The 25,900-nt window shown below is 50.2% G+C and overlaps 1 protein-coding gene across 7 annotated transcripts in view; it reads left to right on the top strand.

Annotated features, from left to right (window-relative positions):
* The window catches only part of MFHAS1 (multifunctional ROCO family signaling regulator 1), a 132,478-nt gene extending 115,064 nt beyond the window's left edge, over nucleotides 1–17,414 (top strand). For 3 of the 7 annotated variants that reach the window (XM_048846844.2, XM_048846841.2, XM_048846836.2), the window contains one exon: nucleotides 4,972–8,162. In XM_048846844.2, coding sequence (XP_048702801.1) covers nucleotides 4,972–5,000 — 29 coding nt within the window. In that variant the 3' untranslated portion in view covers nucleotides 5,001–8,162. Of the gene's footprint in view, nucleotides 1–4,971; nucleotides 8,163–16,697 lie in introns of those variants that run through there. The other 4 variants (XM_048846839.2, XM_048846838.2, XM_048846843.2 and 1 more) reach the window with 4 other exon arrangements.
* The last annotated feature ends 8,486 nt before the right edge of the window (nucleotides 17,415–25,900 follow it).

Raw genomic sequence — 25,900 nt, 5'->3', positions numbered from 1 at the left:
AAGCAGAGGGGTTTATCTAGCACTTAGAGGAGAGGAAAGTGATCAGGAACAGTCAGCATGGATTCACCAAGGGCAAGTCATGACTGACTAATCTAATTGTCTTCTATGACGAGATAACTGGCTCTGTGGATGTGGGGAAAGCAGTGGACGTGCTGTTGCTTGACTTTAACAAAGCTTTTGACACGGTCTCCCACGGTATTCTTGCCAGCAAGTTAAAGTAGTATGGGATGGATGAATGGACTATAAGGTGGATAGAAAGTTGGCTAGATCGTCGGGCTCAACGGGTAGTGATCAATGGCTCCATGTCTAGTTGGCAGCCGGTATCAAGTGGAGTGCCCCAAGGGTCGGTCCTGGGGCCGGTTTTGTTCAATATCTTCATAAATGATCTGGAGGATGGTGTGGATTGCACCCTCAGCAAGTTTGCAGATGACATCTAAACTGGGAGGAGAGGTAGATATGCTGGAGGGTAGGGATAGGATACAGAGGGCCCTAGACAAATTAGAGGATTGGGCCAAAAGAAATCTGATGAGGTTCAACAAGGACAAGTGCAGAGTCCTGCACTTAGGATGGAAGAATCTCATGCACCGCTACAGACTAGGGACCGAGTGGCTAGGCAGCAGTTCTGCAGAAAAGGACCGAGGGGTTACAGTGGACGAGAAGTTGGATATGAGTCAACAGTGTGCCCTTGTTGCCAAGAAGGCCAATGGCATTTTGGGATGTATAAGTAGGGGTATTGCCAGCAGATAGAGGGACGTGATCGTTCCCCTCTATTCGACATTGGTAAGGCCTCATCTGGAGTACTGTGTCCAGTTTTGGGCCCCACACTTCAAGAAGGATGTGGAAAAATTAGAAAGAGTCCAGCGGAGGGCAACAAACATGTTTAGGGGACTGGAACACATGACTTATGAGGAGAGGCTGAGGGAACTGGGATTGTTTAGTCTGCGGAAGAGAAGAATGAGGGGGGATTTGATAGCTGCTTTCAACTACCTGAAAGGGGGTTCCAAAGAGGATGGATCTAGACTGTTCTCAGTGGTAGCTGATGAGAGAACAAGGAGTAATGGTCTCAAGTTGCAGTGGGGGAGGTTTAGGTTGGATATTAGGAAAAACTTTTCACTAGGAGCGTGGTGAAACACTGGAATGCGTTACCTTGGGAGGTGGTGGAATCTCCTTCCTTAGAAGTCTTTAAGGTCAGGCTTGAGAAAGCCCTGGCTGGGATGATTTAGTTGGGGATTGGTCCTGCTTTGAGCAGGGGGTTGGACTAGATGACCTTCTGAGGTCCCTTCCAACCCTGATATTCTATGATTCTATGATCTAGAACCCACCGAAGGCTGACCCCAAAGACCCCTGCACAGGCTCCAGGAACAGGATCATAGTGGGGTTGAGGGGACCCTTCCCCACAGCTCTGGGGAGGGATTGGCTTCCCACCTGGATGTTTCCTGTGGAGAAGGATGCGGGGCAGGGGAATGGGGACTTGGTAGGAAGAGAAGAGAACAAACATAATAGGAGCTGGGGAATGAGTCCAGGAGCTGGGAATGGACGATGGGATGGATCACTTGATGATTAACTGTTCTGTTCATTCCCTTTGGGGCACCTGGCATTGGCCACTGTCGGAAGACAGGACACTGGGCTAGATGGACCTTTTGGTCTGACCCAGTATGGCCGTCCTGTTCTAGGACAGGGAACCACTCTGCATAGCTCAGAGTCTGCCCTAAAACCGAGTGCTCTGTCTCCCTTGTGCTAACCGTGGTGCTTTCCATGGTTTTGTTTTGGAGCATTTTAGGCTCATCCTGGCCTATCAAACAACAAAGATCAGTTGGGGTCGGTGACCCCTGAAATAACCGGATACCAGAAAGAGCAGTTCAGCACTACTGAGATGTGGACTTGCTGTGAGAGCCGGAAAGGGGTTGTCACTAGGAAGCTACTTGGAGAAGAAAAATGTAGGCTGACCTCGACCCTCCATGTCTGATCAAATAGTCAGTGAGCCACCTGGGCGCTGGAGGCCACTGCACTGCTCAGCACGAATGTAAAATGCACTGATCGTGTGCGTGGCCAGGGGAGTGCTGGTCTGCTGAGCAGCTCCAGCCAGCTTGATTGAAGAGGTTTTTTTATAGTAATAAAAATGATTTCTCTGCAGCATCTAAAGTGCTGATCCAGAAGGTAAAGCTGCTACGCTACACTCCTCAAGCTGCAGTTTAAACATGTCTGTGCTGTGGAAGGTAATCGGTATGTTGTGATTTTTCCACTGAAGTCCAGAAACCTCGGTTGCAAGGGCTTCCTGAGGTGCTCCCGCACAGACAACGGCTGAGTCGGCACGCCGTGGCAGCACCCCACATTGAGTTACTCCTGTGGGACTTCTGTGCCAAAAAAATAAAAATTCTGCACACTATTTTAAAATTCTCAAAAATCTGCAAACAGTATTTGTCAGAATAACGCAATGTCATCACACTATTTTCAGTTCTTTGCTGACAAGTATTTTGAAATAAATTACCAAAATAATTGAAAATGATGTGATTATATTGACAAATAAAATATGCAGAATTTTGCAGAATCTTAAAACCTGTAATTTTTGGCACACTTTTTAAATTTTGGTTTGGAATTCCCTCAAGAGTGCCAGGTTTTATGTGGAGCAATCAGGGTGTGGGGGAGGGGATCTGGATGCACAGGGGTGCAGGGGGAATGGAACTCTGCAGGGGAGTCCAGGTGAAGGTAGTTAGGGCTCAGCAGGGGGGTCTGGGTGTGGGGGGCTCCCAATGCATGGGGTGAGTCTCTGGAGGGTGGGGATTTGGGTGTGGAGAGGTCTGGGTACAGGAGGCTCCTGATGCAGGGGTAAGGCTCAGCATGGTGGGAATTCGGTTGGAGGCTGCAAGGGGCTCCCAATGCAGGGAGGCCTCATGGGGGGGTTCTGGGTGTGGGGAGGGGGGTCTAGATGCATGGGGGTTGGGTGGATAGGGGGAGAAGCTCCCTGTACAGGGACTGCTCCCCCCTGGCTGAGGAGTGATGGGGCCAGGAAATGGCGGGAGAATCACTGTATGGGGAGTTGCTCCCCCTGTCTGGCCAACGCCCATGCATCTGGACTCTTCCCCCCAGCTGACTTGTGTCTCCCGTGGCTGCTCCAGGTTCCCGAACCGATGTGTCTGCACTGCCAGGGAGGGGTGAGTGAGTGTCACGGAGTCACCGGGTCAATGCTCTGGAATGACTCCATATGAAGCCATTCTGGACTCTGTGGGAGCCTCCTCTCTCTGAGCATATTGTCACCAGGGCAAGAAGCTTCCACAGTTTCAACCTTCCTGGGTCTGACCTTGGAGCATTCAGCATCCCCTTCCTCCCGGTGCACTTCCCATAGTGAGTCCACCCAGCCGGGGCTCCTGGGGAAGACAGAGGGCCCTGCACGCCAACTGCGCAGTCAGACGTGACTCTCAGCCAGCCGGTAAAACAGAAGATTTATTAGTTGACAGAAACACAGCGTAGAACAGAACTTGTTAGCACAGAAATCAGTGACTTTCATTCAAGTCCATCTTGGGGGTGGAGAGCCCAGAGCTAAGGCTCTGGCCCTCCCCCAAGTCACCTGAGATTGACTTGCTTCCAGCTGCTTGGCCACTGCCCTGCCTGCTGCTCCTCCTCCGGTCTTTGTCTTGCTTTCCAGGCCAAGAGTCACTGGTCACACCCCCCTCCTAGGTCTCAAGTTTATGAAGGGGACAGCCATGGCATCCATGCAGGCAGCTGGAGCAGCCACCGCATAATTCACACACCCTTATTCCCACCACCTGGACATTGGTGCAGTACATGGGGAAACTGAGGCACACACAGCATTCATGCAAAACAGTAAGACTCACATCGGCTCACATACAACATAAGAAGGAAAAATCCCCGCTTCGTCACAGTGAGCACTGGGAAAGCTTCTCTTTGCTTCCCCACAGAAACCATTTTTCTGCAAGGAAGCGAAGAGAATCAGTGGGGGGACATGTTTCTGTGCATGTGCAGTGGCGCAGGATCCCCTGTGGCTGAGAGCTCGAGACATGTTACAGAGCCACGAAGCACACAGTGAAATGGGAAGGCCTTGCCTCCTTTTCAGGAATAGTTTGGTGTTTTGTTCCCGTGAACTGTGCCACGGCTGGTGCTGGTCAGGTTTGGATGAATACTGAGTCCTCAGCTTCTCTGGAAGTCCCATACTTAAACCTGAGCTTGAGCTGCAAAGACCTGTGCACCCACAAGTCGGGAACACAGGCACTCACAGATGGAGCTTTGGATTGGACCAATCTCTAGTCCATGACCAGTCGAAGCCCTACAAGCCAGAGTCAGTGGGCAGTGTGTAGCTGGCTTCTTTTCTTTCTTTACGTTATTTTAACTGTAAACAAGTTTAGTTAGCTTCTTTACAATAGCTTAACTATTTGAGTGATCTTATCAGCAACAGCTAGTGTGTATTAGGTGTTGGCAAAACCTTTCCAACATGAGAGGGCTGGGAATGCTAGTCTGGACTAAGAACTGCCTACCTCTGGTTTTGGGGAAAAGCTCCAAATCTTCTGGCTCAATAAAAAGGAGGTTTCTCCAGGAGCAGAATGGCTTGGGGACAGCGCTCTGTTGACACAGTAATTTAATCTACATAAACTTGTCTTTTCAGGTTAATGTTGAAACCTTCTCCAGTGATGGTCTACTTAGCACTGTCGTAAAACCCACCAGTGAACTAAATTCACCTGCAAATGTTGGGGGAGTGGGAGGACACAGATGTTCAAAGGGGCATAGAGACAAGGCCAGTTTTACAGGTTGTATGTTCTCCAGCTGTTGGAGCTCAGTGTCACTGGTTGGAGGGGGCAGGAGAGGCACAGAATGCCCACATGGATATAGGCTTTGTTTGGGCCCAGCGCTGGGGCTGGATAAATAGCAAGGATCTCCCATCATTTACCACATTTGGAAACAGTCTCCTGTTCTCTTCACTGCCACTGATGTGTGTCTCTCACTCTCTATTTTCCCCAGAGGAAGAAACTAGTGATTTGTTGCTGTGATGTTAAGTGAGGAAAAGAAAACCCCGGACTTGAATCTCTTTCCCAGCTGGAAGACCGTTTCCTAATAACTCGGCGTGATCTATGAACACACTAACAAGAAGAGTTCAGATGTTTTCAAGGAATAAATGCCGTGGCTTGGTAAAGCAGAACTGAGTAAATGTTTTACACCTGAACCTTAGAATCATGATCATCCTCCAAGGAAGAGCTGCTTGACAAACGAACTGTGTGAGCGGCTTCTCAGGGATTCTGTTTGCTGTACACAAATAGCCATAATGTTGGGATTGATGGCAGTATTTAGAGCACTCCAGTTTGTTTCTATTTCATGTGGAAGCGGGATCATTCACCTGAAGTTCACTGCTGTTCCTTAACTGGTGTGGAACAATGTGGTTTGTCTTTATTTTTGTAATGTGCAAAACCATTTAATTTTCTACATAGTTTAAAGCTTCTAGCATTAGTGACCACTGGGTGCAATATTCTGCTTGGTAGCCCTGTCAAATAGTCCGTGGGTTCTTGGTTTGTTGTCGATATGTTCAAGTATCTATCACTGTTCTTGTGTCCCTCACACACAATGTTAGCTCACCAAGTACACTCCAGACTATCACTGTTGAGCAGCTCACAGGAGCGGCTGCTTCTGGGGACGTTCTCCCCTCTCCGCGGTGAGGATATGCTGCCTGATGTTAATCATCCCTGTCTCTCTTCACTTCCAAGAAACCCAAAAGAACCCCCCAGCCTGAGGCAGAACAAGGCAGCCAGAAGATACTAGTTTGGGAATACCTTCACTTCCAAGTGCCATGCTTCAACACAGCACAATGGCAAGGAGCAGGGGGACTAGGCATTCAATGAAAATAATCTGTGACTAATCACAGGCCAAGGATCAGTGAAATTGGTGTCGCTGACCTCGTAATGGAGGAGACGGTGCTAAGGTGGGCAGGGAAACATACATTTTCAGCCTGCATGCACACTCCTCACTGTCATACTATGCTTGGGAGTTAATGAACTGTTGTGGTCAAGCCGACATTCTCAACCAGAGAGCAGAATATTGTGCTCACTAACCGGTTGCCAGTCTTCAGGTTGCTGTCTGATCTGTGTTCTACATAAATAGCACAGTTCAGAAGGGCAAACCAATAAATCATTTACCCTTGGGGCAACAATGGGAGGCAGACAGCACCATTATTCTTTGGGATGTGACCAGTAGCATCTTATATTGCATTTAAAAGCAGAATCCCAGCACTGAAGAGGCAGTTCCAGTTAAATGAAGCTCAAATGCAGCAGCTTACTTTGTGTGTTGACAGAAAATGTGCATAACTACATGTACGTAATCAGTGAGAGCATGGAAAGGTGGGAACTCTGTCAGTGGATTTTACTTTACATGCCTTGTATAGTGAGAAATCTGGAGTATTCTTGCAATACTGGATTGTTGCTGGACCACATATATCCCTGTTGTAACTGCATTGACACCTTTGGAGTTCTTACCAGAGAGGAGTTTGGCTCCATAGCCCCAGTTTCCGCTGACTGCTTAGGCTAAGGCCAGGGTTGGGCTGACTAGTCCCTTTTCAACGTGCATTGTTCTCTCCAGGTTCGGCCTTTGTTAAACGCTTTAGGACTCCGTTTTAAATCTGAATACAGCTGATGTCTAAGAATTAATTAGGGTTAACCGGGTTTGTCTGTACTGCAGGCTCTGAAGGCAGCTCAGGGTTTGTGCAACAGGAGTCAGAACCAAAGGAGATGGTTTCCCTTGGGCAGTCCCCCCCGTGTAACTGTAAACCTTAAAAGTAAAGGCAGATGTATGTGTTCAGCTTCTCTGAGGACATGCGCATGCCTGGTCCCTGCTATAGGGTTTCTGATCAATGGGGGTCATACCAGGATGAATTTTTTTTGTGTGCTGTTACCTAAACGTGCCGAAGTGGCAAAGCCTGTGCCCAGGTGTGACAGGCGCTGTGCCAGCAGGGTGCAGGAAATGTGTGAGAATGGCTGAAGAAACAAACAATTGGAAATGCTCCTTCGCTGGGCAGGAACATTCACCTTCTGTGCAGGAAGCTCCTTTCTGTCTCTTCACCTAGGAGCTTTACAGCCAGACTCCCAGGGAGCTCAGCTGCTGCAACCCCAGGCTGGATCCTGTTGGGACAGCATCACTGAAAGACCTGTGTCAGGCTCTTTAGGAAAAGGAAAATTTCTACTCCAGTAAGCACAAGAGCAACAATTCTGACCAGGCAGGTCCCCCCAGGCCAGAAACTTCTCCTTGAGGCTGTTCTGTCTTCTGCTTGTGCCTCTTGTGGTAGTTTGTGTCAAGGCACTGCCCACTTGTTTTTCCTTCCTAAAAGGTTCACTTGCTTCTGTGGGACCTGTCCTTGTGATTTGCACTCTTGCAAGAACAGCAAGTGGTGGTGGTGTAAAGCTGATGCTGCAGCTACAGTTATCCATTAATCTCCATAACTGGGCAGAAATTTAAAAAATATCCTCGCCAAAAAGATTGAAAATAAATCTGATCTTAACTTGAAACAAAGCAAAACTCTTCCCATTCATTTAACTCATCTCAGAATTTCCATCACTTCCCCCCCCAAAATTGATTTTTGGCTTTGAAGACCCAGGTCCTAGTTATATTTTTGAACTATGAACATAGAAGATTGATGCACACCCTGCATAACTGGGATTTGATGGTGGAGCCAGAGGCTGAGTACTAATTACTGTGGTAAAATTCAAATTCAGATAGATCATATAACTCAACAGACCGCAAAAACTTGTTCTGTAACAGCATGTGTGGCCCTCTGGAGCTCCCACAGTCCCTGTTCCTATATCTAAATACTAGAGAACATATAAACTCCACCTCTTTTTGTTGCTGTTCCTCCAGATGGCACTCACTCACAGTAAGTGTAGAGAGATTGTCTGCACGTACAATCTCTAAAACTTGAGCTCTACTGAGGGAGACATCAGAGCCACAAAGAATGGGAGGGATAGATTAATAATCGATGAGGTGTTCAGGCAGAGGCACCTGGTAACTGCTGATATGGGGGGGGCACAATTTTTAAAGGTTCTGGTGGTCTGCAGGTAATCGAGACAAAGGAGTTTTGATTTCTAGAGCTACTTTTGATGTCATGATTTGCAATACTATGTAATAGCAGATGGAGACATTTCTAAAAGAGAGCTACACAGCTCTGAAGCAGCTCTGGATTGTACTGGCATATTATCAGTTGGAAGCAGTTCTCAACCAGGGGTGCATGTACGCAGATGTCTTCCAGGGGGTACATCAGCTCATCTAGATATTTGCCTAGTTTTACAGCAGGCTACATAAAAAGCACTAGTGAAGTCCGTACAAAGTGAAATTTCATACAGACAATGGCTTGTTTATACTGCTGTATATACAGTATTGGTGTTTCTCAACCTGGGGGGGGGGGAGGATGAGTTTCAGGGGTTGGAAGTGCCAGGCTGGCAAGCAGGGGCCCCGCGAAGTTGAGAGACGTGCTGAAGCCTGAGCCCTGCTGCCCGTGGCTGAAAGGGATTCAGTAGTCTGGAATGGTTGAGCCGCTGATTTGAAGAACAGAGATATTTGCAAACAATCCTTTTTGAGCTCTTGTGATAATAACTGCCCCCAATAATTATGTCAGGAATCTGTTCCAATGTAACTATATCAAATTATTTTGCCTCTCCATTTGAATCCATTCGCTCTTGTGGGTTTACAAGGAGACCTGAGCTCCCTTGGTCATCACAAGTACCAGAAATCTCTTGCTAACCCTCCTGGTGGCTATGATGTCTCTTCTGGCAGCTGTAGTATCAAAGAATGCTGAATGTATGGCATCATTAGCAAACCTGGAAAAATAGATTTCATAGCAGGAGAATAGTGGTTTGAAAGGTTTTTTGGAAAGTAAAGAGAGCACAGAAATCTCTGTTAATCACATGTGCCTAGGCCAATTAACAGTGACATTCGAGGCAGGTTTCTGAGCTTTCCTGCAATTCAATTCTCTCTCTACAGTTAATTTCTAACTAGAGATGGACCCTGAAAGTAGGACACAGAGTCTAAACCACTGAGAACCACAAGGAAGGTCAGCTCTAGATTTCAACTTCACAACTCAGGTTTATTTTATGATGGGCCAGTTCAGAACCCCAAATCCCAACCCTCTTTGTGAAGCGGGTGGGTTTGGATCCGAAGTTTAAGAACTGGAATTTGGATCAAAGCTTCACAACTGACCCCCTTTTGCTATTAACATTACAAAGTTTAAGAGTGTGACTTTCCAGTTCTTATTATTTATTATAATATATTCTAACATTAAGGCCCCAATCCAGCAAACTTGTAAGCATATGTTCAATTATAAGCAGTGGCATGGTCCATTGACATCATTGGACCTGCTCAAGTGCTTGGACTTCCCATGTAAGTTCTCTGCTGGCTTAGTGCCTTCCGAAACAAGGAAATAAAACACCAGTCACAGTTGCAGAGGAACTGCACTTGTATTCTTCCCACCTCCCTATCACTCCTGGCCCCTGCTGCCTCTGTACCCGCCACCCCTTGGCCCTGCTGCCCCCCCTTCCCTCACCCCTGCCATTGCCCTAACCTCGCTTTTGCGGCCTCGCGTGCTAGGCAGTCTCCACAGCTGAGCTGTTGCATCTGCAGCTGCTACCAGCCCCGTCTCGATCCCTGCTTCCGGCACCACTTAGCACGGCTTAGTGAGAGCGGTCGGTGCTGGTGCCTTTCCCAGGCACGTTCCTCTCCGCCACGCTGACCCCGTGTCCCACCCTGGCAGGAATTAGGGGCGGGGCAGGTGTTTCCGCGGTGGGAGAGCGAAGGCTATGGAATGAAGGTCCTGGGACACATGTCCTCTCCTCGCTGCCCTTGCTTGTGAAGGCCGGGCTGCCCGTGTTCCCAGTCTGGCGCTGTCTGAGGCACTAGCAGGAGTCTGAGTCAACTCCACATGGCAGGAAGTTTCCAGAGAAGCCCTGGAAAGTCGCTAGATGTTGCTAGTTGAGCATTCAAAAGGCCTCAAAAATGTCACACAACAAAATGTCCACAGAATTCAATGGCGAATTCTCTGTCTATATCAACCTGTGCTGGGCGAGAGGCCGATCCCAGCTACTGAGCAGAAAGCAGCAGCAGTGCTGGGTGGTCCCTCTCTGGCTGGATCGTCTTGGCAGCTGAGTTTATCATAGAATCATAGAATATCAGGGTTGGAAGGGACGTCAAGAGGTCATCTACTCCAACCCCCTGCTCAAAGCAGGACCAATCCCCAAATAAATCATCCCAGCCAGGGCTTTCTCAAGCCTGACCTTAAAAATATCTAAGGAAGGAGATTCCACCACTTCCCTAGGTAACACATTCCAGTGTTTCACCACCCTCCTAGTGAAAAAGTTTTTCCTAATATCCAACCTAAACCTCCCCCACTTGCAACTTGAGGCCATTACTCGTTCTGTCCTCTGCCACCACTGAGAACAGTCTAGATCCATCCTCTTTGGAACCCCCCTTCAGGTAGTTGAAAGCAGCTATCAAATCCCCCCTCATTCTTCTCTTCCACAGACTAAACAATCCCAGTTCCCTCAGCCTCTCCTCATAAGTCATGCGTTCCAGTCCCCTAATTTTTGTTGCCCTCCGCTGGATGTTTTCCAATTTTTCCACATCCTTCTTGTAGTGTGGAGCCCAAAACTGGACACAGTACTCCAGATGAGGCCTCACCAATGTCAAATAGAGGGGAACGATCACGTCCCTCGATCTGCTGGCAATGCCCCTACTTATACATCCCAAAATGCCATTGGCCTTCTTGTCAACAAGGGCACATCGTTGACTCATATCCAGCTTCTCGTCCACTGTATCCCCTAGGTCCTTTTCTGCAGAACTGCTGCCGAGCTGTTCGGTCCCTAGTGTGTAGCAGTGCATGGGATTTTTCCGTCCTAAGTGCAGGACTCTGCACTTGTCCTTGTTGAACCTCATCAGATTTCTTTTGGCCCAATCCTCCAATTTGTCTAGGGCCCTCTGTATCCTATCCCTACCCTCCAGCGAATCTACCTCTCCTCCCAGTTTAGTGTCATCTGCAAACTTGCTGAGGGTGCAATCCACACCATCCTCCAGATCATTCATGAAGATATTGAAAAAAACCAGCCCGAGGACTGACCCTTGGGGAACTCTACTTGATACCGGCTGCCAACTAGACATGGAGCCACTGATCACTACCCGTTGAGCCCGACAATCTAGCCAGCTTTCTATCCACCTTATGGTCCATTCATCCAGCCCATACTTCTTTAACTTGCTGGCAAGAATACCGTGGGAGATCATGTCAAAACCTTTGCTAAAGTCAAGGAACAACATGTCCACTGCTTTCCCTTCATCCACAGAACCAGTTATCTCGTCATAGAAGGCAATTAGATTAGTCAGGCATGACTTGCCCTTGGTGAATCCATGCTGACTGTTCCTGATCACTTTCCTCTCCTCTAAGTGCTTCAGAATTGATTCCTTGAGGACCTGCTCCATGATTTTTCCAGGGACTGAGGTGAGGCTGACTGGTCTGTAGTTCCCAGGATCCTCCTCCTTCCCTTTTTTAAAGATGGGCACTACATTAGTCCTTTTCCAGTATTCTGGGACCTCCCCAATCACCATGAGTTTTCAAAGATAATGGCCAATGGCTCTGCAATCACATCCACCAACTCCTTTCGCACTCTCGGATGCAGTGCATCCGGCCCCATGGACTTGGGCTCATCCAGCTTTTCTAAATCGTCCCAAACCACTTCTTTCACCACAGAGGGCTGGTCACCTCCTCCCCAGGCTGTGCTGCCCAGTGCAGTAGTCTGGGAGCTGACCTTGTTCGTGAAGACAGAGGCAAAAAAAGCATTGAGTACATTAGCTTTTTCCACATGCTCTGTCACTAGGTTGCCTCCCTCATTCAGTAAGGGGCCCACACTTTCCTTGACTCTCTTCTTGTTTCTAACATACCTGAAGAAACCCTTCTTGTTACTCTTAACATCTCTTGCTAGCTGACTTCAGGTATAATTTGGCCTTCCTGATTTCACTCCTGCATGCCCGAGCAATATTTTTATACTCTTCCCTGGTCATTTGTTCAATCTTCCACTTCTTGTAAGCTTCTTTTTTGTGTTTAAGATCAGCAAGGATTTCACTGTTAAGCCAAGCTGGTCGCCTGCTATATTTACTATTCTTTCTACACATCGGGATGGTTTGTCCCTGTAACCTCAATAAGGATTCTTTAAAATACAGCCAGCTCTCCTGGACTCCTTTCCTCCTCATGTTATTCTCCCAGGGGATCCTGCCCATCAGTTCCCTGAGGGAGTCAAAGTCTGCTTTTCTGATATCCAGGATCCGTATTCTTCTGCTCTCCTTTCTTCCTTGTGTCAGGATCCTGAACTTGACCATCTCATGGTCACTGCCTCCCATGCTGGTGTCTCTCGGCTGATAGGGGGCTGGCAAGGGGTTTCTGGCTGTCCTGGTTATATGGGGCAGGGCGGGATCCCCCTCCAATCCCCCCTGCGGAGTTCTGCTCCCTGGGGGCCCAGATTCTCTTAGACTCCCTGAGATTCCCTCTTGGGCAGCGTGGAATGAGCCTTTTCTCTTAGGAGCCTTTTCTCCAGGCAACAGCTGCTCTGGGGGATACAGGTTCTCTCTGCCCAAGGCAGCTCATCCCTGCAGGAGCTAAGGGAATCTGAGCCGTGCCCCCAGGGAGAAGAGCCCCGAAGGGAGGGCTGGAGGGGCAGCCAAATGCAAGGATAAGAAGGAGGGGGGGATCCCAGTCTTGCAGGGGCAATCGGAGGGGCACCCAGTGCAGGGATGGGGATGGGGCTCTGGCATCCCCAGCACCCGCTGTCTGCAGGGGGAATCGGAGGGGGACCTTGTGCAGGAATGGGGACGCGGGTTTGCCACCCACAGCACCCTCCTTCTGCAGGGAGCACACGGGGCAGGAAGCTAAAGGGTGGCACAATTATGGCCAGAATAAATGTTTTCAGAGGCATTTACCAGTCTGGGTCAGCCTCCCTCTGCAGTTTGTCCTAGGCATCGAGCCAGGGCAGAGACTCCAAACTGTGATAGGTACTGGGAGCCTGGCTGGCTGAACTTCACCAATGTGGGCTGTCATCTAAATTCCAGTTGTTGGTGGCTTGCCGCCTCATGGCCTGGGCACGTCCCTTCCCATTTGGGGCTGCAGTGACCTCCTGCCCTCCTCCTGGGGAAGAAATGACATCCGATAGGGATGTGGGGCAGCAGATGCAAACAGGTGCATACCATGTGACCAGCCAGCTCGCCATTGACAACCTGCAAGTGCCCCAGAGGCCACTGGTGATCTGAGGAAGGCAGCATGGCCCAGTGGTTAGACACTAGCCTGGAACTGGAGACCTAGGGTCACTTTCCATCTCACCACAGACTCTTGCCCAAGGTCACATAGTCACATCTCTGGGACCAGTGGCATCTCCCTCAGAGGTATTGTAAGGCACTCAGAGACAACAGCAAGCAGGGACACACTGACACCTTGGTATCTAGATGGATTACATCTTGGGAGCCAATGATGTGTCGCGTCAGGAGGGAAGGTGTACACGTCCTGTTGCTCCCAGCTCTGGGAAGAGCCTGTCCCATGCTCTGCGCTCCCTGGCTTGGTTCTGCAGTGGCTGTAGACTTCCCCTGACCCTGCAGCTACAGTTCCTGGCAGTTTCATCCTTTAAAGTGCAAGCTAGGCCGCCAGCCCAGCGTGAAGTGAGGGTGTCATATGCTGCTTTTCTCCTGCCAGCAGGAGATCAGGCGGGCTGTCAAATACAGGTCAGTTGCTCCTAATTCACTACCAGACTTTTACAAGGATTAATGTATAAACAGCAAGATTATGTAGGAGAAATGGTTAACTAAATGTTACTGACCGGTTTAGGGAGACATTTGTGCTGAGATCACAGACTTGGAAAGCAATGCTCAGGCAATCATATAGAGGTGTTTCTGGTTCTAGAAACCTGTTCTTGCCACTCATGGGCCCCTTAGGATAGCCCTGTGTGTCTCTGATTCACCAAACCCCGGTGCCCTGGGGTGATGACATCTCTCGTAGACTTTTGACCTTTGTTTCCCTCTTTGAAATGGAGGGAACAGTAGCATTATTTTCTCTTCCTGCTTCTCACTTCCTATGTTAGTGTCAATCCCAGGCACTAAATGGCTAGAAGAGCAACGGCATCAGCAATAAAAATCTGGACAGGAAAAAGGTAACGTTTAGAGAAACCATGAGCTCCAGGCACCTAGAAAGGTACCTCCAGTCTCCACTGGGCTTTGGGCATTTGGTAACGAGTCTGGGTCCAGCTACCAGGCTTGGAATTAGGTTCTGGCTTCAGCCAGCTAGATTAGATTAGTGAGTTCTGTCCTGGTGCAGCCGGCTCGGAGGCAGAGCTGTGGTTAAAGCAGGAATGCACCCGTAGAGGATAACATGCTGGATGTTATGTACTCCTGGATAATACTGAAAAACTCCGTCACACAGACTGGAATCCTCACATTTTGAGGGGCCCTGCCCAATGGCAGTAAAGAGGGAGCTACAGGCATCTGACTGAATTTGTAACAGAAATAGATTAATCCATTAAGATAATTCACATCAATTGATAATACCCTGCCATGGCTTTTTGGAACTGCCACTTTCAACCGCTCAGGTTCCAGGCCTAAAGATGTTTCTCTCATGGTGGGAGCAGGGCCGGATTAACCTTTGGTGGGCCTGGTGCCAAACATATTTGTGGGCCCCCCCCGGGGGGGGTAATGGTGCATCGAGCATGGGGTGGGGGGTGTCGGTCCCCAGAGCGAGGAGCCAGTCGGGCAATATGGCATGGCAGGGGCAGCCCCGCTCCGCCCAGTGCAGGGCACTATTTACAAACCAGCAGTTGCCAGATGCACGATGGCCCACCCAGCCCTGTGCTGCCAGCGTGCCCCTTCCCCTCGGGGGTGGGCCCATGCCATGCCACACAGCCCCCCTGCCCAACACCAGAACAACCCCTCCCCCCCCCCCCCCGATTCCCTATGACCTATTCCGGACCCGCTATGCCCAGCGCCTCCCCCCCAGACCCTGCCACAAATGCACAGCGCCCAGCACAACACCACAGATCCCCCACTCCCTTGTGCCCCAACACACAGCCCAGCACACCCCCACCTGCCCCGGCCAGGCCCTCTAGAGACCTACTCCCCCAAGCCCTGCCTCCCGGCCCCACTTACCGGCCCTGCTGGGAGTTGACTGTGTCTGTTGGGCTGAACCGCCAGTGCAGCCAGAGCTGGACCTGGGGTGGGGAATCACTCCGGCCCCTCAGAAGTGGCACGATCAGCCAGGCCAGGATCTGCCCCTGCCGGGCTCTGTCAGGACCCATTTGCCTGGAGGGGCCCAGACAAGCCCCCCCTCCCCCCCAACTGCCCTCCCTAACCGGCCGAGATTGGCCAGGCTTCTGCATCAGTCCCAGGCAGCTCAGCTCCAGGGAGACAAGTGGGGCCCCACATGCCTGCAGCTGAAGATGCACTGGGGTCCGGCCAGGGGGCAGAGAGAAGCTGGCAGGGGGGCCACGGGGTGGAGAGGAGCCCTTGGCTGGCTGCTGAGCAGGCTGAGAGGAACAAATGATGGGCGGGGGTGGGGAGCCAGTGGGGTCTCGGGGCTCAGTGCAAGCGGAGCAGGCCGGGGCCCCTTCTGAGCCTGGGCCTGGCTCCATGGAGCCACTGGCGCTATTGTAAACCCGGCACTAGGTGGGAGAGATCTGGTCAAGGCACAGCAAGGGCTACGCACATGCTGCCAGTCCCTATGCAGCTGTTCTCTGTAAGTGGGAAGCAGGATGGAGATGGGGAACAGTGCACATCTCTTATTGCTGTTAGTAATGATCTAGGGCTGTCAGCAGGTAAGTGTGGGATTCCTTAGAGGCCCTACCCCTTTCAGAGAGGGGCTTCTGTCTTGGCAAGGATGGGTCCTCGCTATGCATAGTGGGAATTCCCCTCTCTTGGGATTTGATTTAGGAGCAGTCTTTCCTTTGTGCTAAGGAATGACGAGTGACACGCAATGGAGGCGGACACCTGGCTAACTTACCGAACCTTCAGGGAAGACCAGTCCCAAAGAGATCTCTGGGAAAAGGATGGACAGATGAACATTCTTGCAGCCCGGAATCAGTGGTGGTTTTGTCCCCTTTGCTTTCCACACGTCTGGACTAAGAGGCTGAGTGGTCTTCTGGGGCACAGCAAAGGGTGTGGGCAGGCAATCCTCATGGCATCCCACACTCATGGAACCATAGAATATCAGGGTTGGAAGGGACCTCAGGAGGTCATCTAGTCCAACCCCCTGCTCAAAGCAGGACCAATCCCCAACTAAACCATCCCAGCCAGGGCTTTCTCAAGCCTGACCTTAAAAACCTCTAAGGAAGGAGATTCCACCACCTCCATGGGTAACCCATTCCAGTGTTTCACCACCCTCCTAGTGAAAAAGTTTTTCCTAATATCCAACCTAAACCTCCCCCACTGCAACTTGAGATCATTACCATTACTGTCCTGCTGTGAGGGACCTGCAGCCAGAGGTTGCTTCCCTCTCCCTACCCCCAGCCTCCCAGTAAACATGATTCCCGGATCAAGCTTTCTGCTGTCTCCACTTGGATTTATTAATAAAACATTTCCATGGCAATCATGACACATGGTGCAATAATTTTCATCTTCTCTGCAAAAATATTATCCTCCAGCTCTTCCAAGCAGCTGTTTGAGTCACCTGGGACATTTCATGTGTGTTTGTGTTTTGCTTGCAGGTGCTGGATTGAGGGCCTATCCGTTCACTGAACAAGCACAGCCCGGGCCGTGGGCATTTGCCAGTCAACGTACATGCTGATTTGCTTCAACGTACTGTGGAGCTACCCGCCTTGGGCAGGTCAGTGCTCAGGCTAACTGGCTACTTCACCTCTGTGGAAGCCGGTCCAGCAGGAACTGGATGGAGGCACCAACTCATTTCATAGGCCAGAGAGCAGAAGTCAAATGTAAGAACATCTGGTCACTACCAATCTATGCTGAAAGGCTTCAGCTAACGTTGCAAGGCTGCAGCTTGGCTTTCAGTGATACCGTGATGGGATGTTGCTGGGAAGACGTCTATCAGGCCTTTGAAAGATCATGGCAGCTCCAAAGATGTGATGCGCCAAAAGAAGAGCCTTTCTGCTGCGATTATATCAGACTTCAGCTAACTAGTCTGCTGGCCCCAGCCAGGTGTCATGCACTGATATGGCTTCAGAAGCTAGCTCAGGACTCTGGGGCCCCCACAGCTCCCGCCTTTTTTGCAAGGACAAATTGAAAATGTGTGGGGCAAGTCTTGCAGCAATGGTTCCTAATAGGATAATCTTACCCTTCACTACCCTCCATTGAGCACTATTGTGAATGGACACTGTGGCCCAGAGAGCTTTGTGGCTTAAATCTTGAATTCAGTTTTCCCGACTAAACTCTGTTACGCCATTAAAAAAAAAAGTCTACTTCTGCTAGCTGCATCTGGAGCCATCTGTTCACTCTGAGTTACGCGTTCAGCTGAACAGTGCCCTACTCCACCCTCAGTCAGGTGATAAAACTGAGGGGACTAACGTTGCTTAGCGAAAGTCTCCAAAGCCCAGAAATGGGGGTGGAGAGAAGGCTGCTCACCCTAAAGGCCCTTATCTGGTCACATCTTATTGTCCGCTCACATCTCACATGTTGGAAGGTCTTTGTCTGGTATCTTCTCCCGCTCGTGACTTCGTGTTCCATTCTCATGTCCTTTCCTTTCTATGCCATAATCTCTACCTCATTTCTTGCAAAGGCACTTCTGAAGGAAAGAAAAGGAGTACTTGTGGCACCTTAGAGACTAACCAATTTATTTGAGCATAAGCTTTCGTGAGCTACAGCTCACTTCATCGGATGCATACTGTGGAAAGTACATAAGATCTTTCTATACACACAAACCATGAAAAAATGTGTGTTTACCACTACAAAAGGTTTTCTCTCCCCCCACCCCACTCTCCTGCTGGTAATAGCTTATCTAAAGTGATCACTCTCCTTACATTGTGTATGATAATCAAGGTGGGCCATTTCCAGCACAAATCCAGAGTTTAACAAGAACGTCTGAGGGGGGCGGGGGGGGGGGTAGGAAAAAACAAGGGGAAATAGGTTACCTCGCATAATGACTTAGCCACTCCCAGTCTCTATTCAAGCCTAAGTTAACAGTATCCAATTTGCAAATGAAGGGAAGCTATTTCCCTGCCAGATTTCCATTTCCTGCTCTCAGCCATTGGAGTGCTAGAGCTTTTCAAAGAGAGGTTGGAGAACTGTTTTATTGTTAGCGTTAATCTCACACCCGCAGCTGGACAATCCAGTTTTCTCAAACTTGGGAGGGTGGGGGGGAATGTTCAGGAAAAGACCAGACCTGGGAAGCTAATAGTTCTGGAAAGTTCTAAGTAGCTGAAAGCAATGCGTTGGGATCGACATGGGGATAGTACCTGTTCTGTAGTTGTGGCACCTTAGAGACTAACCAATTTATTTGGATATAAGCTTTCGTGGGCTAAAACCCACTTCATCAGATACGTGCTGTGGAAAATACAGTATTTTCCACAGCATGCATCTGAAGATGTGGGTTTTAGCCCACAAAAGCTTATGTTAGTCTCCAAGGTGCCACACGTCCTCCTCGTTTTTTTTGCTGATACAGACTAACACGGCTGCCGCTCTGGAGCCTGTTCTGTGGTTGTCATTGCTGCTGCTAGAACAGACACTTTGACAAGTCTCCATTTGTACTGGAGGCTTTCCCTACCACTCCACCACAGTGATCATTACTGCTAATAACCTGGCCTCTACATCCTGTTACACATCTGGACATTTCACCAGGCCAGTCCTCCTTGAGTCCGTCACTTCTCGTACACAAGCCTTGCAGCCACAGCATCTATTGTGCCTCATTGTCTCAACATGCTCCTCCGGGCAAGCCAGGGTGGCAGCTGTGCTGCTGGCTCCTCCCCCTGCCCGGGGGCTAGGAAGCTCGGCAGAGTGAAGGATTAGTTGACCAGCCTCCCAGAGCTCCCTTTCACTCTGAAATGCGATGTGCTCCCCAGAGGCGCCATGTGTCCCCCAGAACAGTAAGTGAACTGGCTGGCTGAGCTATGCAAACACCTGTCCATCACCTGTGCCGCCAGCCAGTGTCACTCGCTGAAATGTTCCACAGAACCTGGGTGGAGCCCGCCCTCAGCTGGGGCTGGAGGCGGCTTGGTGGCTTCCCCTGCCAACAGCAGTTCCGGAGAATGGAGTTGTGGTGAGGCCAGACCCTGCAATGGGGAACTCCCAAGGTCACCGGGTGATGGAGCCAAGTCATGAGCCTGGTCTGCCAGCGTACGCGCCAGCTCCCCACAGTGCAGTAAAGGACCCACAGTGTGTTCTTATCCGCCTGATTTTCATGCCCTTTCGCCTGCAGGCTGTTTGTTCCATGTGCCTCCAGTGACACCTACTGAGTTAACAGGCACTAGCAAACAACAGGTTTTACTCACTAGCAGGCCTGCTTTTTAATTGTCTTTTGTGCTCCGAATCCTCCCAAAGAGCCAGGCAATTCCCTTCCAAATCTGTTTCTCCTTGATAACAAATATGCAAGCCCTGCTGTAGCGGGTCACTGTAGTGGATCACTCTGGGGCATCTAGGCTGTGGCGGCTCTATGTATATAACTTTGGTTATGTTTGCAAAGGTTGGGGCATGGATCCCAGCTGACTTCCCAATCCAACCCATTTACTCCTGAGGGCATTGTGCACCAAAAAATTAAAAATTCTGCACCAAAAAAATTAAAATTCTGCGCACAATATTTTAAAATTCTGCAAATTGTATTTGTCAAATAAATGGGGAGGCTCCAGCATGGCATTGGGGAGCACAGGCCACTGGCTGCACATAGGTGGGAGATCACTGTACAGACCCCGACTCAGTAATGAGGCTGCACCCAAGCCTGACACAGTGCAAGGACTGGGCCTGCCCCAGAAGCACCTCGGGGCCCTGCCCCTCCAAGCCAGGTGCACCAGGTGTGGGCAGGCAGGCTCAGCAAGGCAGGATCCAAGTGTGGAGGAGCTTAGTGTGGGGGGATCCATGCATGGGTTCAGAGGGTTCTGCATGGGGCAACCTGTGTTTGGGCGGCTCAGTGGGGGATCTAGGTATGGGGGGGATCTGGATGCACAGGGGCTTGTTGGAGGGTTCTGGGTGCAATGGTAATGGGACTCTGCAGGGGGGTCCAGGTGAATGCAGCTGGTTGGGGCTCAGCAGGGTTGGGTGTAGAGGGGATAGAGCTCTGCACGGGGGGGTCTGGGTGTGGGGGACTCAGAGGGGGGGGTCCAGATGCTGGGGGAGTGGGACTCAGTGGGGTGGGGATTCAGGTTGGGGTTTGGTGGAGTGGGGATCCGGGTGTGGGTGGCTCGTCCCTGTGGTCCAGGTGCAGGGGGAGTGGGCTCCTCGTGGGGTTCTGAGTGCAGGGGGGTGAGGCTTGGTGGGAGGATCTGGGTATGAGGGGATCTGGATGCACAGGGGTTGGGCAGATGGGGCAGCAGCTCCATGTACAGGTATCCCTCCCCCTGCAGCTGAGGAGCGATGGGTGCAGGAAGCAGGAGGGGGTTGCAGAGCTTCCTCAGCCAGGGGAGAAATCCTTCCCCAGCCTGGCAGGATGCAGCAGAGCACAGACACTGCTGTGTCTGATGCAGACCAGAGTGCTACCCACACATTGGTGACTCTGCAGCCCCACAGTGAAGAGGGAGGGGAGAGCTGTACTCCCCATGATAGGCACGGGCAGGACAAGCCCACCTCCTCACCCCTTGCTCTGGGATCATCTGCAAAAGAGGCAGTGAACCCACCTCCGCTGGCCAGCCAGTCCCAGGAGCGGTGCTTGCAGGCTGGTGTGCATGCCTGCCTTGTGACAGTGCCCAGAACCCAGCCAGAGCCACCCATGGTTCCTTCACACGGTGCCTGCGGTGGGACTGGCATGCGTCAGGTGGAGCCGCTCCACAAGGGCGTTCTCAGCCCCTTCCCTAGCGCTAGTGTGGGAAGGAGCAATAAATAGCAGCTGCGTGTGACTTCCTGAGAAGTGTCTCCATCTCTCTCTGCGGCAGGGCAATTCCCACCCAGCCTTCCCACACTCACACCACAACGCCTGCCAATAGCCCAGCTGGCCTGGGTCTCAGCAGTGTGACAAAAGCAGTCACGCCCTTCCTCCGCTGACAGCCCATCGGCACACACTGTCTGTCTCCGGCTGCAGCAATGCCAACTCCTGACCACTGTACCTGACTCCCATGCCCTTCGGTGGTCCCCTCTCATCTCGGCTAAGGTTCCCGAATCTCGGCCAGTCCACCTCCCCATGGACAGCTGTCACTCTTCCCTCAGTACCAGCAAATGGCCCAGCCGGTTCCCCAGTGCTCCAGACCAGTCACACAGGGAAACACAGGGACCTGAGCAAAGGGATCATCAGACTGTCTTTAGCTCTCTGGGGTTTTCTCTCCTCCAGCCAGCCAGGGTATTCCCCCTTTCTTCCCTCCCACTTCACAAAGGGCAGCCCCTCTATTCCCCGGGAGTCCCTCCCTGACAAGTCGCTCCACCAACCTGCACCCAAAGAGTGGGGGAGGATTTTGTCTCAGGCTGGTGCCAGCTCCCCGGGTGGGGGGGCTCCCGGGACCTGTCTGCCCCATGGGGTTGCTCCTGTTGCTGGCCTGTGAGTGGAGGATCTTCCCTTGGCAGAGCAGTTCTCACACCTGCTGTGCCCAGGCCCACCTGCCAGAGGGGCTGAGCACCCACACGTGGGGAGCCCGGCTCATCGTTGCCATGTAGACCCGGGAAATCCTTGTTACCAACAGTGTCCTTTCCCTACTGCGCCCCCCCAGGGCAGGGCTGACACAGGAGAGGTGGGACTCGAGAGGAGAAGAGACAAATGCCCCGGTCGCTGTCCCCTGTGGAGGGCAGCAGGAAGGGGGCCAAGCTCCCGTCTCCCCCCGCCAACCCCAGGAGTAACAGGACAAGGTGGTTTGTCAGTCCAGCCTGCTGGGCAGGCGCGAGGTGAGAGCCCAGTCCAGAGTGGGAGCGAGGCCTGCCTGTGTGCGCCTGCTCTGGCTCCAGATAAGCGCCTCCAGCAGGCTTGCCACCCCTGGGGGCTCCCGTTGTGAGGGCGAAGTGCGGAGTCCCCACTGGGCTGCGAACGGCTCGGGGCTCGCCAGCTCTGGCCTGTGCCCCCCCTCGCATTTTTTGACCACGTTGCTGCACAGTGGGCAGGCTGGCAGCTGCGGCGAGGAGCCCAACGCAGTGCAAGGGGAGCAGCGGCCTCTCCCTGCTCTTCACAGAACTCTTTGGAATTGATGGCTACCCTTGGAGATTTCCGAGACTCCCGACCGGGCCAGCTGCTCCTCCCAGAGCAGTGGGATGTGCTGCTCCCCTGACAGCCTGCCCTAGTTTGTTGTGGGCCATAACACAAGAGAGCTCTGGTAACATTTCTTCTAGTCACAATGTTCTCCTTATATGTTAGAGGGTCCCTATGTGGTGCAATGCAGAGGGACAGGATGCAGCACTTCCAGGGTCTCTGACAAACATGATCTCCAAGTGCAAGCTTGCCAACCTGTGAAACTACATCTACTCCATGTCTCCCTGAGATGATGGAAGAAAATGGGAATGAAGCCAGCAGCCTTTAGGAGACTCCAACTAGTAAAGGAGACTGCAACACAGTTCCTGCAACACAGCTCCTTTCAGCCATCATCTGACCTATCCCCTCCGCTTCTACACTGGCTCCCCATAGAATAGTGAGGCAAATTCAAGATCTCAGTCACTATCTTCAAGCTTCAGAGTAACAGCCGTGTTAGTCTGTATTCGCAAAAAGAAAAGGAGTACTTGTGGCACCTTAGAGACTAACCAATTTATTTGAGCATGAGCTTTCGTGAGCTACAGCTCACTTCATCGGATGCATACCGTGGAAACTGCAGCATAGTTAGCTATCACCAGCAGGAGAGTGAATTTGTGTGGGGGGATGGAGGGTGAGAAAACCTGGATTTGTGCTGGAAATGGCCCAACTTGATGATCACTTTAGATAAGCTATTACCAGCAGGACAGTGGGGTGGGAGGAGGTATTTTTTCATATTCTCTGTGTGTATATAAAGTCTGCTGCAGTTTCCACGGTATGCATCCGATGAAGTGAGCTGTAGCTCACTAAAGCTCATGCTCAAATAAATTGGTTAGTCTCTAAGGTGCCACAAGTCCTCCTTTTCTTTTATCTTCAAGCTGTTCCATGGCGTATCTAAGAGTCTAAAGCTGCAGGATGCAGGCTGCAGTTGACAGCTCTGCTCTTCAGGCACCATGGTACTCTTCAGTAGGGTAAAACTATGCAAGACACAGAGCTTTCTCAGGTGCCAGTCTGAGATGGTGGAATGAACTCCTCCAGGTGATAAGAACCATCACAAACCTCCTCACTTTTCCCTCGGATTACCAGGTGCACGGTGCCAACCTGCCTTCTCCAATGCAAACAAAGAGCAGCGTGGACATGTAAACAAAACAAAACCTTCCAAAATCACGCCCTACATTGCACACACAATTCTGTCCCTGGGAAGGTGATGAGAGAAAACCCCACACAGTAGAGATGTTAGTTATTGGCATAATGCACAACTGGAAAGCATTCCAATACTACAGTGATGAGAGCAGGATAAGAACCGATATGGGATAGAATAGAACTGCAGACAAACAACTGTCCTGAATGTGAACCTGTTCGCAGGCACTGTCTGCTAGTACTGCCTAGGATGTGACTTGCTTTTCAAATATCTCTTTGCTTTGAAGCTTGAAAGAGCTGTACAGTATCATTAATTGTCACTCCTAGACAGAGCGTGCCAACCTTACTCGAGTAGTCCTACTGATTTCAGTGACAATACAATAGGATACAAAAAATACAGTAGGATACAACTCAATGGGTGATGTCCTCGCTTCACTGAAGTCAAGGGCACTACTGCCCCCAAAAATAAATGTGTTAGGCTCTTTAACCATGTCTAGCCCCTTAAGCTGGTTGTGCCAGTCTTGTTCCGAATCTCACTTTTGGAGTGAGGGAATACTCAACGTGAGCAGCATGGCAGCCAGGTTAGATATCTGTATGTGAACAGAGCACTGTTAAAAACCAGACTGTAAAACTGTGCTAAGCGGAGGGCCCAGGGAGGTGCACATGCCATGTCTAGCTTGCCAATATTCTAAACGAATGCTGTGAATGGGGCACTGAACACCACTCCATGTGTGGAAGGCCAGTGCTTTCAAACGAAGGCAGGCAACTAAATCCATATGTAGCCATATGGACTTGTGTTGAAAGCCAGAGGAGTTAGGTACCTAACTTAAACATTCAGTTTTGAAGGTGTCAGTCTTAAAGATGAGCCCTGTGTTAACTCAAGAACATAAGAACGGCCATACTGAGTCAGACCAAAGGTCCATCTAGCCCAGTATCCGATCTTCTGAGAGTGGCCAGTGCCAGACACTTCAAAGGGAATGAACAGAGCAGGGCAATTTATTGAGTAATCCATCCCGTCATCCAGTCCCAGCTTCTAGCAGCCAGAAGCTGAGGGAAACCCAGAGCATGGAGTCGCATCACTGACCATCTTCTCTAATAGCCATTGATGGCCCTACCCTCCATGAGCTTATCTAATTCTTTTTTTAACTCATTTATAGTTTTGGCCTTCACAGCTTCCCCTGGCAACAAGTTCCACAGTACATTGTGTGAAGGAATACTTCCCTGTGTTTGTTTTAAATTATTAATTTCACTGGGTGACCCCTGGTACTTGTGTTATGTGAAAAGAGGTAAACAGTATTTCCTTATTCACTTTCTCCAGCCAAAATTTTATAGACCTTTCTATCATATCTCCCATGAGTCGTCTCTTGTCTGAGCTGAACAGTCCATCGTCTTAATCTCTCTTCATACAGAAGCTGTTCCATACCCCTCATCATTTTTGTTGCCCTTTTCTGCACCTTTTCCAATTCTAATATGTTTTATTTGGGATGAGGTGACCAGAACTGCACACTGTATTCAAGATGTGGGTATGCCATGGATTTATACAGTGGCTTATATGATATTTTCTGTTTTATTATCTATCCCTTTCCTAATAGCTGCTAAAATTCTGTTAGCCTTTTTGACTGCCGCTGCACATTGAGTGAATGTTTTCAGAGAACTATCCACAGTGACACCAAGATCTCTTTCTTGAGTGGTAACAGCTAATTTAGACCCCATCATTTTATATGTATAATTGGAATTATGTTGTCCAATGTGCATTACTTTGCATTTCTCAACACTAAATTTCATCTGCCATTTTGTTGCTTGACAGCCAGTTTTGTGAGATCCCTTTTGTATCTCTTCACAGTCTGCTTTGGACTTAACTATCTTGGGTAATTTTGTATTACCTGCGAACTTTTGCACCTCACAGTTCCCCCTTTTCCCAGATCTTTTATGTATCTCTTGAGTAACACTGATCCCAGTACAGACCCCTGGGGTTCTGGAGGACACCATTATTTACCTCTCTCCATTGTGAAAACTGGCCATCTGTTCCTACCCTTTGTTTCCTATCTTTTAACCAGTTACCAATCCACGAGAGGACCTTCCCTCTTATCCCACGACTGCTTACTTTGCTTAAGAGCCTTTGGTGTAGGACCTTGTCAAAGGCTTTCTGAAAGATCAAGTACACCATATCCAGTAGATCACCCTTCTCCACATGTTTTTTGGCCCTCTCAAAGAATTCTAACAGATTGGTAAAGCATGATTTCCTTTTACAAAAGCCATGTGACTCTTCTCCAACGTAACGTATTCATCTGTGTGTCTGATAATTCTGTTCTTTTATTATAGTTTCAACCAATTTGCCAGATACTGAAGTTAAGTTTCCCAGCCTGTAACTGCCAGCATCACCTTTAGAGCCTTTTTTAGAGCATGACATTAACTATCTCCCAGTCATTTGGTACAGATGTAGATTTAACCATTAGTAGTTAGCAGGTTTCA

The sequence above is a fragment of the Caretta caretta genome, chromosome 4 (genome assembly GCF_965140235.1).
Source record: "Caretta caretta isolate rCarCar2 chromosome 4, rCarCar1.hap1, whole genome shotgun sequence".
Taxonomy (NCBI): domain Eukaryota; kingdom Metazoa; phylum Chordata; order Testudines; family Cheloniidae; genus Caretta; species Caretta caretta.
The sequence above is the reverse complement of the archived record's forward strand: the minus strand, read 5'-3'. Positions and strand labels throughout refer to the sequence as shown.